General features: G+C 45.9%; 1 protein-coding gene across 2 annotated transcripts in view; it reads right to left on the bottom strand.

Moving 5' to 3' along the window:
• Window positions 1-14,336, bottom strand: part of Rnf150 (ring finger protein 150) — a 222,625-nt gene that overhangs the window by 30,515 nt on the left and 177,774 nt on the right. For both annotated transcript variants that reach the window (XM_013354611.2, XM_026777260.1), the window contains exon 6: window positions 12,549-12,759. In XM_013354611.2, coding sequence (XP_013210065.2) covers window positions 12,549-12,759 — 211 coding nt within the window. The remainder of the gene's footprint in view (window positions 1-12,548; window positions 12,760-14,336) is intronic.

The raw sequence follows: 14,336 nt of genomic DNA, 5'->3' as shown, positions 1-14,336 counted from the left end.
CTCTCTCTCTCTCTCTCTCTTTAGTGTGTGTGTGTGTGTGTGTGTGTGTGAGAGAGAGAGAGAGAGAGAGAGAGAGAGAGAGAGAGAGAGTTGTTTGCTCTATATTTGGAGACATATGTCAATGGGCATTTTAACCTTTCTGTTTGAGCTGTCCTCTGAAATCCAGCTTATTACAGCAAAGACTGGGCAGATCTGAACCGATCAGTGAATCCATAAACCAGCTGTCTGAGTCAATGCTCTCAAAGAACTACCTGAAGCTATTGGTAGAGCCACTATCTATTAAATATGGTTTGAACATCACTAAGGCCCAGTTATGAGATGCAAGATGCTCTGAGCATGTGCATGATGCCAGGGGTGGAGACTTTCACAGCTGATAAGCCAGACGTAGGCACACTGCAATTGTATTAGGCCGTGTGAGAACGGACTGTATGAAAAACAAAGACATTTCATGGTTAGACATGGGTGCTTTTCTCACAATACCATTTTATGTATAGGCAAAGAGTCTTCCAAAATTAGAAAAACATCTGAAATTCACAACACTTTTGGTCTCAAGTCTCTCAGATTAGGGCTACTCAGGTCATGTAAGCAGTACAGAGCTCCACATGGAGAGCTTCCTACGACCTGACTCTGATGGTGGCTGATTGATTGGTGGGCTGAGCGGTGCTGATGCTGATGACCTGAGAGGCTTTGTGAGCAATGCTACGGGGAGGGCAGTATTTGCAGTGAGATCCTGATCACAAGGGCTGTGGTTAATGTCTCAGTAGTTCTCCCATGATCAATTAGGGAGAAGATAAATAACTACAAGCAACCCTGCAGCTCTGGCTCCAGAGCTAATGCAATTCTGAGAAGAACGGGGTGACGTCAGCTCTCAACCCCACAAGCAAATGGCTTAGGATCTAGCTTACTGCTATTAGGCCTTGGGGATACATGAACAGTCTATCAAGAAATTGCAGGGCTGGGGAGATGCCTCAGTGAGTAAGAGTGCTTGCTATGCAATCATAAGGAGCTGAGTTTGAATCCCCAATCCCCATATAAAAAGTTGGGTGTGGCTCTGCATGTGCCCATAACCGCTGTGTCATGCAGAGACAGGAGGATCAGTGGGGCTTGCTGGCTCCCAGCCTAGCTCCAGGCTCAATGAGAGACCCTTTATCAAGCAAAGAAGTCAAGTCAGAGATTGATGGAATGGGACATCTGGTATCCTACACACATACACGCACACACACAGCTACCACCACCACCATCAACAACAACAAAAGTCATGAAGTTAGTCCAATGCCAAATTATCTCTTGATGGGATTATCTGCATTTAGTCTGCATTATTATCAAGAATTAAGAGTCATGCTGACAATTCAAAACAAGACTCCAGAGCTTTACGAAGCTTACAGTGGTTTCTGAGCATTTGGTTTCATGACATTACTAGGGTTCTTGCAGAAATTTCTACTTGGCTAGGCCTTGGAGCCTTTCTCCAGGGCAGTTCCCACTGCGGCTGCCTCTGTTCCTTCATCTCTCATCGCTGCCTTTCCTCCCGTCTCTGCTGTACAGTATGTGCCACATCAATAAGCATAAATAATAGAGTATCAGTCCATTTCCTCAAGGCACTAGTCACCCTTCTTGCTTATGACTTGGGACTAGTTTATCACTGTGGACCTGTGTCCCATGGGGTTAGGGTCACAGTGTTCATCCACAAAATTAGATACAGTGATCTGTGCTCCAGCCTCAATGCTTTCAAGATGTATATTTAATTTTTTTCATTAGCAGGCAAAATACAATGTACGTACCATAATACAATCTCCCTCACCCTTTATCACTACTGTGGGTTACCTTAAATTCTCTGTATCTGGGTTGGGTAGTGGTGGGACACATCTTTAATCCCAGCACTCAGGAGGCAGAGGCAGGCGGATCTTTGTGAGTTTGAGACCAGTCTGGTCTACAGAGCAAGTTCCAGGACAGCCAAGACTATACAGATAAACTCTGTTTTGAAAAACCAAAACTAAAACCAACCAACAAAAACCAAAAATCCCCCCCCCAACCCAAGACCCCCTCAAAACCCAAACAAAGCAAAACCCCACAAACAAATCACTTCATCCATTTATCTATTACCTACACATCATCCATCCATCAATCACATGTATCTGTCTATCATGTATTCATCAATCACTTATGCACACACACACATATGCATACATACATTCAACATTGAACATAGTTGTATGGTGCAGGAGAATTTTCTGTATTCTGTCAGTCATGTTATAAATAAACGCTGATTGGCCAGGCAGAAAATATAGGCGGGAATATCAGACAGGAGGTAGAAACGACGTAATAAGAACACGAGAATTCTGGGAAGGAGGAAGCTGATTCCTCCCACTCCTGCCCAGACCACAGGATGTGATCTGCCCCACTGAAAAAAGGTACTGAGCCACATGGCTAACATAGATCAGAAAAATGGGTTAGTCAAGATGTGAGAGTTAGCCAGTGAGAGGCTAGAGCTAATGGGCCAATCAGCTTTATAACTTATAGAGACCTATGTGTGACTTTTCTCTGGGACTAAATAGCTGGGGGGTACCGGGCAGGACAAAAACCCCAACAACAAGCCAGGCCCATCCATGTTACAGAATGGCGCCCACGTGGATAACTGCATCCACAGAAAGCCTGAGAAAGCTTGGGGAAGACTTGAATAAACCATTTTTCGTTTTCAGCTGTAGCAGGAAAAAAAAGCTGCTGTTTTAAAATGGAGGCTTTCTGGGCCATCCTGCCAGGGAAAACTCTGACCCTCTCAAGCGGGCTGTCTGGACTATGGAACTATGGATACATTGTTGCAGCTTGCTTCCTGGCAAAAAAACTCCATAGGAGCTTTTGACTGTTGTTTACTATTGCAGCTTGCTTCCTGGCAAGGACCTTGAAGCTCCCTGTAGAATTGTGGCAGAAAAACTTTTCCATATTCCTTAACAAATTAAAGACCCATGTGGTCAAAAAAAGAGAGATATACAGTAAAGAGGGATTCAAAGAGAAAGAAAACCTCTAAATGGTTTACAATTTGTTAAAAATATATACAGACTAAAGATTAAAGTTTTAAAAAAAGAAAGAAAGAAAAAGAAAGAAAGAAAGAAAGAAAGAAAGAAAGAAAGAAAGAAAGAAGCAAGCCTGGGAGGCAGAGACAGATGGATCTCTGTGAGTTCAAAGATAGCCTGGTTTACAGAGGGAATTCCAGGACAAAGATATACAGAGAACCTGTCTCAAAAAGCCAAAAGTTGAAAGTAAAAATCAAGGAAATAGAGGTTAAAATAAAGCCACGTAAAGATGGAAAATACACAGAGAATCTTGATACTGTATGTTATTATGCTCTCTTTAAATTGTTTAAATGCTGAGGAAGGAGCAACAGCTGCTAAAAGATATTTGCTTATAAATGCTGCAGAATTAATCCAAGATAGGTATTTTTGCAAATACCTTGGCTTCAAAATTGAAGTCAAAAGGTATGTTACTTTGGAGAAGAGATTTTGCTTCTGTTTCCACAGAAAATGAGAGGCTGTGGATTTATTCAGAGTTAAGAAAAATCAGCTTTGATCAAGGAAGGCCACCTGAGAAATCTCTGGCAGAAACAGATGGCCCAGATGTCTGAGTTCTTCATCCAGAACAGGTTCAAGACTGCTGCCTGAGATGATCAAGACTCACAGGATACTTCAGTCAGGACTTGATCATAACTCTAAATTTTCTTTAGGTCCCCATAAGATTATCAGAGCCCCAACCATCTGGAAGTAGCCTGAAATACTATGCCCACATTCCCAAAAAATGGACTATGGATATTTTCCTTTGTTTGTTTTTTCTTTTTCTTTTTTTTTTTAAAGAGGGGGAAGTGGTACGAGAGGATTGTCTGTATTCTGTCAGTCATGTTATAAATAAATACTGATTGGCCAGGCAGGAAATATAGGCGGGAAAACCAGAGAGGAGGTAGAAATGATGTAATAAGAACACAAGAATTCTGGGAAGGAGGAAGCTGATTCCTCCCACTCCTGCCCAGGTCACAGGATGTGATCTGCCCCACTGAAAAAAGGTACTGAGCCACATGGCTAAAATAGATCAGAAAAATGGGTTAATCGAGATGTGAGAGTTAGCCAGTGAGAGGCTAGAGCTAATGGGCCAATCGGCTTTATAATTCATGGAGACCTGTGTGTGATTTTCTTTGGGGATAAACAGTTGAGGGGACCTGGTGGGAGGACAGAAAACCCCAACAACAACAAGCCAGGTCCTTCATGTTACAGCTGTATGGCATAACATACAGATATATATGCTGGTATTTGGAGCATAAAGGCAAAGCTGCCCTATAGGTAGAGGCTCCTAGAAAGAACCCAGGCTGCAGCTTGGACCAATGGCAACTGTGCTGCGTTTCCAGCTGCCTCTGCATGCAGTCTTTGCCCCCCCCCCCCTGTTCACTTTACTTGAAGCTGGACAGACAATGAATGTCACAGAGATCTTCTGTAGTCTTGAAAAGGTGGCCTGGAGCAGGAAGAGGGTGCAACTCTCACTGGGTTGCTTCAGAGGTGCTGGGAGGAGAAACGACAGGGAGACCTTGGAAGTGAGGATGCAAGGTCTTGAGATGTCCTCGTAAGAGTCCAAGCCCTCCTGAGACAGGGGACTGCCTATAAACAGAGTCACTGCCCTGGAAATGTTGTCAGGAACTGCCTGAGGGAAAAGAGGGTACTGTGATTTGCCCAAAGTCACAGCAATAACTAGAGGCCAAACCAGGCAGAAGGCTCAATTTCCTGCCTGTGGCTAATAGCCTTCCCTTGGTATCTGTTTCTCTAAGTAGCTCTTGGAATGCAGTTACTGGTTCTCTTTTTCCCCTATAGTTCTGTGACTTACTGAACCTCCGGCCTCTGACCTGTTATGCCATCATTATGTTATCCAAAAGGCGTCCTCCCCTATCCTCGCTTTCTCAGTCTTTGAATGATTTGACAGTTGAAATACAAGCAGAAATGTCATTTATACCCGGTGCTGTTGAGACACTCAGGAATCACTGGCCCGCCAGCATGCTTTCCAGCCAGGACCAGCAGGGCTACTGACTTCCTGTTCAGGGTGGCAGGTTTTGGAAAAGTGCCAGTCTACTCCTTGGCCCTGCCCCCAGCTTGCTCTGGTAACAGCTGCTGGAGCAGTACAACGTATCAAAAGTGAGACAGCGTTGTGAGGAATTACTCAAATTAGAGATGGTGTTGTCCCAGAGCAGCTAGGAGCACCCGCGACAAAAGTCCCAGCCGCAAATGGGTTCCATCTGTCTGCGGAGTGTCCCTGGGGGACAGGTTTCTTCTGGGTGGATAGTGTGTGTCAGAAATAGACACAGCGCTTCAAGTGGCACTCTGCAGTCAAAATTGATTAATTTTCTCTCGGGCTGTTTGTGAATCTGCAGATTGTCAATTTTCCCTGTCAGAGGCACCCGACGCACAAGACAGGAGAACCCTGGGAGTCTGGCCCCAAGTGGACTTTTTGAGACTGGCAAGTGTTTTTAATTGAGGAGGAATGTTGTTATGGAAAGCCTGGTGGATTGAGGACCTGACAGCCTCCATCTGGGTGCACTTGACGGCTAAGGCATTTGCTGGCTGCAAGGCTCTCTGCTCTTGGCCACAGCTGTGCCTCTGCTGAGTCTGGCCCTGAGCTGAAGGGCTGTGGAACAGGGTCCCATGCTGCTCCGGGGACCTGGCATACCGAGAAACAGAGAGGCCTGTCTGGAGCGGACTCGCCAGCTGCAAACACTTTGTTTTGTACAAAAGTAGTCCACTATGGCTTGCCGGTTTCCTGCGAGGAGGAGGCGGTGGGGTCTCTCACCTGAGGTGAGCTGACTGGCTCTTTTGTGTGCCACAGTGGAACATGCACCCAAGTTGAAAGTGTTCATCTTGCCTGGGAAACTGTGCGTCTTGTGGGCACCGAGGGATCTCTCAGGGCATACTGATCCATAGTCGAGGGCATACTAATCCATAGTCGAGTGCGTGTTTTATCCATTGTCGAGGGCATACTAATCCATAGTTGAGGGTGTACTAATCCATAGTCGACTGTGTACTAATCCATTGTCAAGAGCAGCTACCCTGAGAAGTCTGGCTTTAATGTCAGGTAGGGAAGCAGATGCAGCTACTCGCACTGGCATCTCCCTCATAGACACTGATCTGCTTCGTCTCGGTGTGCTTATTTCTGAACACACCCAGATTTCATACTCACACAGAACTCTGAATACGGTTACTTTGCCCAAGCCGAGCAGTACAGAGGTGCATCTGAAATATGCTGTGATGTTCAAACCAGTCCCTAAGGTGACTGGAGCCACAGAGTTCAAGGTCAGCTTCCCCGGGAAAGTCCACAGCAAGTCTCCGTCTTGTGTTTACATCCAAGTTGAGGTTAGAGCAGGCCTTGGGAATTTGCAGTGCTGATATTCCAAGCAATTAATCAAGTGATCATTAAAAAATTCATGGGACTTCCAAAATGGAAGCGAATGTCACTTCTGGACTGATTAAGGAGCAAAACAAAACAGAACACACATTTCAGCCTGACCAGTTCCCAGAGAGCTGTCCACTGAGCATTCTGAATCAGAGGCAGGGAATCCATACCTCTCTGGAAGTTTTTGTCCATCATTAGCTTGAAGCATGTGTCTCTGGAGGATCTGGGCAGGTCCCTGTGACAGTTGCTGGAGTTGATATGTCACAACCACTTTCAAATACGGCAATTTCCGTGTTCAGCAGTGACTTTTGTCTTGTGAGTGCATTTTGCAGAGTATGAACGGCACACACACACACGTGTGTGTGTACTAATACACACTCATGGGGTGGGGCATGTGCGTGTTTCTATTCCCCATTAAAGGACTTGCGTACCTCAAAGTTCTTCTAAATGAGCAATTTCATAGTTGACACCAGCTAAGTGTGCAGTTTGCAGATAGAGAGTATTGACACACCCAGGCACTTTTGTGTCTTCTGAGACACTTCCTGCTTCATTCTCTCGAACAGATGTGAGCAGCGAAGAAGCAGAAGAAAAGGACTGGGGAGAGAGTTGGGTGGGTAAAACATTTCCTGTGCACAGCAAGGACCTGAGTTCGAGCTCATGTTAAAAGCTGGACTTGGTAGCACGCTTCATCAATCCTAGTAGGCCTTTGGAATAGTGGGAGGTGGAGACCCAGGGTTCCTGAAGCTCACAGGCTAGGGAGCCTGTCACACACAGCAGCAACTACCAGAGAGACCTGCCTCAAACAAGGCAGAAGGAGACGACAAACCTCTGATGGCCTCTGACTTCCACAAGCACACTGTGGCATATGTGCGCCTTCATTTACCCCGTCCTAAGAGCCCTCCTGGAAGGATGAGGGACCATAAGAAACCCTGGCTACCAACTGGCTGTGGGGTGTACAGGATTCAGAGACCCCAGAGAATAACCAACACAGATCCTTCTCTTGTGAGGTACAAGAATTGGGACAGAAAGTGTCCAAGAGAAAACAAAATTTTCTCTTGATTTGAGTTTGAGACTCTTTTTTTGAGACAGGGTTTCTCTGTGTAGTCTTGGTTATCTGGGAACTTACTCTGTAGACCGGGCTTGCCTTGCGATCACAGAGATCCACCTGCTTCTGTCTCCCAGGTGCTGGAATTAAAGCTGTGTACCACCCCAGCCCCATAAATTTGAGATTCTTAATTGTCAGTTACCTAAGACGAAATAGATAGCCCTTGGGGCTGCTGGAATATTTGTTCAGCGGCAAGGGTGGGAGGGTCAGGGTAGTATACTTATGCAGTACATTTTATTCATGAGTCAAACAAAAATAAAACTGCATCATGAAGGTGTTATGGGCCGTGTGTATTAAACGGATGAAGCTGACAGGAAGTTACAAATGGCACTTTCCAGAGGGAATCCCTTCCACCTTATACTTCCGTTGGCCAAGTGCCTGGAGACTCTGCACATGCTCACATGCATCGCTTCCTTCTGTGAAGATTAGCACTCCTGGTCATGCCCAGTGCTTCTCAGGATGTTCTGGGCGTCTGAGATTTCATGACCCTGCCCATCTCTGTCCTTCTCCACTTGGGTTGACTGTGGCGGGATGTGGCAGGATGGCAAGCGGATCACGATTCTCAGGCAGCCTTTTGAGGCAGATCTTTTTCTCACAGGCCTTTGGAGTGTTTCAATAAGAAAAGAAGGAAGCAGATTATGGAGTCAGCCACCCTCTTGAAAAATAAAAGAAAGGCTTAAGAATTTCCTGAGACGATGCCAACCGGAGGTTGGGGGATTTAGGGAGGTGCAATAAGCCTTCTCCCTCAGCGTCATTCCTGGCTCCCCTCTGGAGTCTCCCGACGCCTGGGGATGATTGTTTAGCTGTGTTGCCCTTCGTTCCTAAGACACCCTTTCCCCCAGGGGAAGCAAACCTAACCATCTGCAGTTAGTTCTTGGGAGTCAGAGCTAAGGGTTTGGTGTGGCCAGGCCTGCAGGTAGAGAGTGCTGAGGGGGTATCTGAACACCCGGTTAGGACTTGAGGTCAAGGAGAACGTGATGCAGCTGTTACATCAAGATGACAACAGAAGCTGGGCAGTGGTGGCGCACGCCTTTAATCCCAGGACTTGGGAGGCAGAGGCAGGTGGATCTCTGTGAGTTCGAGGCCAGCCTGGTCTACAAGAGCAAGTTCCAGGACAAAAACCAAAAAGCTACGGAGAAACCCTGTCTCGAAAAATCAAAAAAAAAAAAAAAATGACAACAGAGCACCAAGCACAGCTAATGGAGAATCCTTCCTGCCAGGACCAGAATTACAAGACAGGCACTTTGTGGTTCTTTAAATCATTTTGTTCTCGTTCTCCCTTTCCTGGGAGCCACAGATGATCCCTTAATGCCAGATCGTCCCATCTTCAGTGGCTTCCACCGTCCTGCCGGGAGTGCTGGTCGGATGGCCACACACTGACCATCATAGTACAGCAGCTCCGTCTGCTCAGAGGATGACGGGAAGGGAGGTGGGAAGGACAGTAGGAGGTGGGAAGGACAGGACCGCATGGAACTGAGCAAAGTCTGGAGCTTTGGGGAGATCTGAAGAGGCAAGAAGTGACCAATACTAAATGAAAGGCGAGCGAGCCAGGACACGTCCCCTGGTCTGCCCTGTGCTTCCTTGGTCTGCAGCTTGGCTTGAGTTCCAGATGCGCCTGTCACTAGTGTATGCCCCTTGATCAATTAATTCCTTCCATCTCTCAAAGCCTCCACATTCACATCAGTCAGGGGAGGCTGAAAATAATATTTGCCTCACGAGACTGTTGGGAGTGGCTGTATGAACCAGGCTTCAAAGGGCGTCGGTCGCCTGTTGCTACGCATCTGTAAACTGCTCTGAGCTCTTCGTTTTCTGTATTCCCCGGTTTGTGTAGATGTAAGGGAGAGGATAATTTGATACCAAGGTCTCCTTGTGGCTGTTTGCTTGTGATTTATACCCCATCCACAGTCTTCTTGTTGTTGTGCTAGGAATTAAACTTGAGCCATACCCATGGCCCTCCGCACTGAACCCCAAGTGCAAAGCAAACCCTCTGCACTGAGCCCCAACCGTCAGACAGCAGAGGGAGAGGTGGGAACGGCGTTGATGGGAACGGGAGTCATCACGCGTGCAGCGGCAGATGTATGCTTGTTCATTAACTGATTAGTTTGATGATGCTGCTAGGAAACTAGGAAATCTTTACAGAGAGCTCTCCCCTTAAGGCATCTATAGTCATTTTGTTTGTCCATTTCTGTTCAATCTAAGTAAATAAAACAATTTGGAAGGAGACGGCTTAGGAAAACGACTTTGTGGGAATCATGCAATTGCTGTGCTAAGGAAGGGATCGCTCCAAACATGTCCATGCTGCCCGCCGGCTTCTGACCACAGGCTTGCCCGTTTGTGTCGGCCTTCGTCTGACCACAGGCTTGCCCGTTTGAGTCGGCCTTCTGCCCACAGGCTTGCCCGTTTGAGTCACCAGCCGCTTCTCTTCTCCTTCTCCAAAGCTTGCGTCTGAAACTACACAGCATTTTTCTCTCCCGCTGTGAGCAGAACGTCCCTGCTCTCAGCCTACACTGAACCCTTTTCCCTCACAGCCTTCAGTAGACGATCTAACAATGGCTGCTTTGACCTGCACGCTCCTATTCTACTTTACTCACAGAGCTCGAGGGTTACGGATCACATGGCTGTAGACTGTGATTTTCTATTTTGTTGAGGATGGGTTTTAGCTCACAGCGTATACCTATTTCATTTTAGATACTATTTAATCACATTAAATGAAAACTCTTTTTCATTTGTTACCTGGGCTTAATTAAGGTCGGTGAGAAGCGTGTGACGGAGTCATGCTAAGGAGTGCAGCTGGTCACGCGTTGTCTCTGGTCAACCAACAACCGTTCCAGTGCAAGGAGAATGACCTACTTTTTATTTTTTCTTTTTACATGTGCTTACAAAATGCCCGTGGCATAAATATTTTTGGACTGCTGGCAAGGGTCTCTCCTCTATGCTCCTCATGGAGTTCATCAGTGCCCAGATGTCCAAGGTGACAACCGACGCCAGTAATAGGAAAACCAGGCCCACTTGCTCACTGCAAGAGAACTTATTGCGGGCCTGGTCAGATGTTCGCTCCTCTGGGCTGTAGTTTTCCAATGGCAGAAATTAGAAGCTTATTCTGACTAAATACACGGACAACACTAGGCGGTGGTGGCACACGCCTTTAATCCCAGCACTTGGGAGGCGGAGGCTGGTGGATCTCTGAGTTTGAGGCCAGCCTGGTCTACAAAATGAGTTCCAGGACAGCCAGGGCTACACAGAAAATCCCTGTTCTAAAACAAAATCAAACAAACAAAACCAGGAACTATCAGTCTTCAAGGTTCTATTGCAGTACCGAGAGTCTCTGTCTATACGCTGTACGTGACAAGCCACTTGTCACCCACACAGGACCACCAAGCACTCCTGATGTGGCTAGCCAGCTAAATCCAAACACACAGAAAGTATGGACCACATCCCACATTCTGAAGCCCAATTACAAGAAAAAAGAATATAAAATACTTTAGATATATTTGGCTAAATAAAATAGGTTAATCAAGTGGGTGTTACCCATTTACACTTTTGTACCGTGCCCTGGACAGATCCCATCACATCGGAAGCGTGGCTTCCCGACATCAGTACTGTGCCAACGATGGGAGCACAGTGATTTTTAAGGAATCTCAGATGTCCGTGTCTCAGGGTTGCACTGTGGGCAGGGGAGATTGCTCAGCTGGCAAAGTGCTGGCCACCAAGCCTGAGAACCTGAGGTCGATCCCTACAACCCACATAGTGAAAGGAGAGAACCAACTCTGCCGAGCTCCCCTGTGACCTCCACATGAGCTCTGTGGCACATGAGCCACCCCCCCGCCCCCCAACAACACATGCCAAAAAGAAAGAGAAAAAGGAAATAGAGCCTATTATTAAAAGTAATAATTTCTGGATTGTGATACCCCACCTGAGGTTTCTTTGAAATTGTTTTATCTTTCAATCTTCCGATAATTAAGATTATATAGTTAATCAGAAAAATACCAGTCTTTACATCTTAGCCTATTTTTACAGATCCTATGAAAATCACAAATACATAAAAAAAAAAGAAGTTGGCTTCAATGGAAATAACCTAAGATGATTCAATTTGCCTTTATACTTTTCCATAGTGAATATGTTGCTTCTACACAAGAAAAAATACACTCTATTTAAAACTACATTATCCACCCACTCTTTAGCTTTAAACTTAACTCAGCTAATTTGTATGCTGATTTTCTTAGAGCGCCTGAGGCTTTTATCTCTTACTATATTTGACTAAATAGTAGGTACTTTAGCTTCAATATCATGCAGATATTTAAATACTTTTAGGACAGTTGCCAGCAAACAGCCCAGGACTTGGTGACATGTGGATAGCCAGGAAACACCTAACAATGCCCATCCAGGGTATGTCATAAACAACAGCCCACACTTGTAGCCCAAGCTACTCCGGAGGTTGATGCATTGCTCATCTCAGACATTCGAGGTTAGCTCAGGCAACATAGTAGGATCTTTTCTTTTAATCAAATCACTCAAAGAAAGATGTGCTATGTACAGCCGAGTGTCCCATCACTGGGAAAGCCGCCACTGCACATAGGTCAGACCAGCTTCTATAGCCACAGGCGCTCTCAAAGAGGCTCTGTTCCCATACACAACAGGTTCAATGTCGGTGGAAACTGTGCCCCTGACATTGGTGTCTGACGCCGCAGCTATCACAGCCCAGATCAGTCAAAGTTATTGTTCAGCTCTCTGCTTCCTTTTTATTTAGCTAAGACCCCAGTCCCTGGTGTGACACCACTCATAGTTAAAGAGGGTCCTCCCAGATCAGTGAGCTTGATCTAGACAGGCTTTCACAGGTGTGCCCAGACACTGACCTAATCTAGATCGTTCTTCACCGGCTTCCACAGGTTTGCCTTCTAGGTGATTCTAAATTCTATCAAGTTGGCCCTGTCAACCATTACACAACGATAGGCATTATTGTTCCCAATCCCTGTGAGGTGATACCTCTGCTGGTGATGATCCAAGTCACCAAGATCGACACAGTACTTACCGTTTGTTGTAAAGATGGCTTCTCCCTCCTGGGGTGCAGGGTCGGGGTCCTGAACCACCTGCAGGGCTCCCACTGTCCTCACTGCAGGATCCAAAGTGACTGAACTCTCGTTCACTGTCGTGTCACTGGCGCCCGTGATCTGATTGGTGGGTGGGCCTCCCAGGGAGCCCTCGAAATCAATCGGCAGGTCGTCCATGCAGTCGGCACTGGGCTGCAGGAAGCAAGAACGACCCACCTCAGAGCAATCCTTGCTTTAGAGATGCAATGTCGGTAGCCTAAATATTGTCAGAATGTAAAATTAAGCTCATTGTTTCACTGTTTAGTTTTTAAGCCGCTTTGTTGAAAGACATTTCTATGTGGCTTCATATATATGTAGTTTCATTGTCATGAACAGATCGTCCCACGTTTCCTTTCTAAAGGTTTCTTTTAGATATAAGTATAAAGATTGAATTTCAGGGGACTGGAGAGATGGCTCAGAGGTTAAGAGCACTGGCTGCTCTTCCAGAGGTTCTGAGTTCAATTCCCAGCAACCACATGGTGGCTCACAGCCATCTGTATTGAGATCTGGTGCCCTCTTCTGGCCAGCAAGCATACAGACAGACAGAACACTGTATACATAATAAATAAATAAATCTTTAAAAAAAAGATTGAATTTCAAGTGCAGCAAACTTTCTATCTATATTTAGATAACTAGTCAGGAGGAATACACGATCTTTCTTTATAATCATAAAACTGGGACTTCTTTTTATGTAGAGAGTTTATTCTCCCACACAGGATGGAGCCAGCATCCTGCTAATTATCGTCAGTCTCGTGCATTGTTTACAAACATGATAGGGAAGTGAGAAAGAGAACAGAATCTTACTCACTGGGAAAATACAGGGAGGATACACGCACGTGAACACACACACACACATACATGCACGCACACATGCAGGGTGAGGCTACTTTTTAAAAATGTAAGCCAAAAATCAGCTGTAAAACATATCTCTATGTTCTTAACATGGGATTAGTCACAAATTATACAAATCCTTTAGTCCCCTTCTCTTCCAGATGGGCCTCTGTCTCTTTTCTTATTGGAGACTCTCATATGTAGCATTGACTGTCTAAACTTGCTATGAAATTTTCTTGGTGTGTTTGTTTGATTTGTATGTTGGCTTCTTTGTCATGCAGGATGATGATCCCATGATTTCCTGCTTCCAGAGACTGCAAAGCATGACAGCTGAGGCCAAGGAAAGGGAATTCTAGGTTTGCACTGAGTGAGTACCATGCTGATACTCACAGATCATTGAAAGCAGAGTCCTTTAACTCAGGGGCCAGGGGTGAGTAGGAGCACAGAGAGACCTGCAGTGCTGTGTGTGGGCTGTCTCTTGAGATCACAGTTGCACTTGGAACTATCAGGTGGGAGCTGTCCCCATCCTCCAGTTTCTCCAAACAGTTCATATCTTTTCTCTGTTCTCTCACCCCTTCACTTTTGCCATCTCTGCCAGAAGCGAGCCAATTCACCAACACTCAACTTGAGAGAAGGCAGTTTATACAATGACCAATTCACTGTTGAATAAATCTGTTGATTTTGGATGGGAACAATCATTTCCAACATTTTCTCCCCACTACCAGTCTCTCTAGCTCCATCTGTTTTTTTCTCTACTTTCTGCCCTCTCACCGGAGGCTCCAATGTAACAACACCAACAACCATAGCATCTACAATAACAACACCAGCAGCCACAGCATCTACAATAAAACACCAAGAACCACAGCATCTACAATAACAACACCAGCAGCCACAGCATC

This window comes from Microtus ochrogaster, unplaced genomic scaffold (assembly GCF_000317375.1).
Source record: "Microtus ochrogaster isolate Prairie Vole_2 unplaced genomic scaffold, MicOch1.0 UNK51, whole genome shotgun sequence".
Classification (NCBI taxonomy): domain Eukaryota; kingdom Metazoa; phylum Chordata; class Mammalia; order Rodentia; family Cricetidae; genus Microtus; species Microtus ochrogaster.
This window is presented reverse-complemented; position numbering and strand designations above follow the sequence as displayed.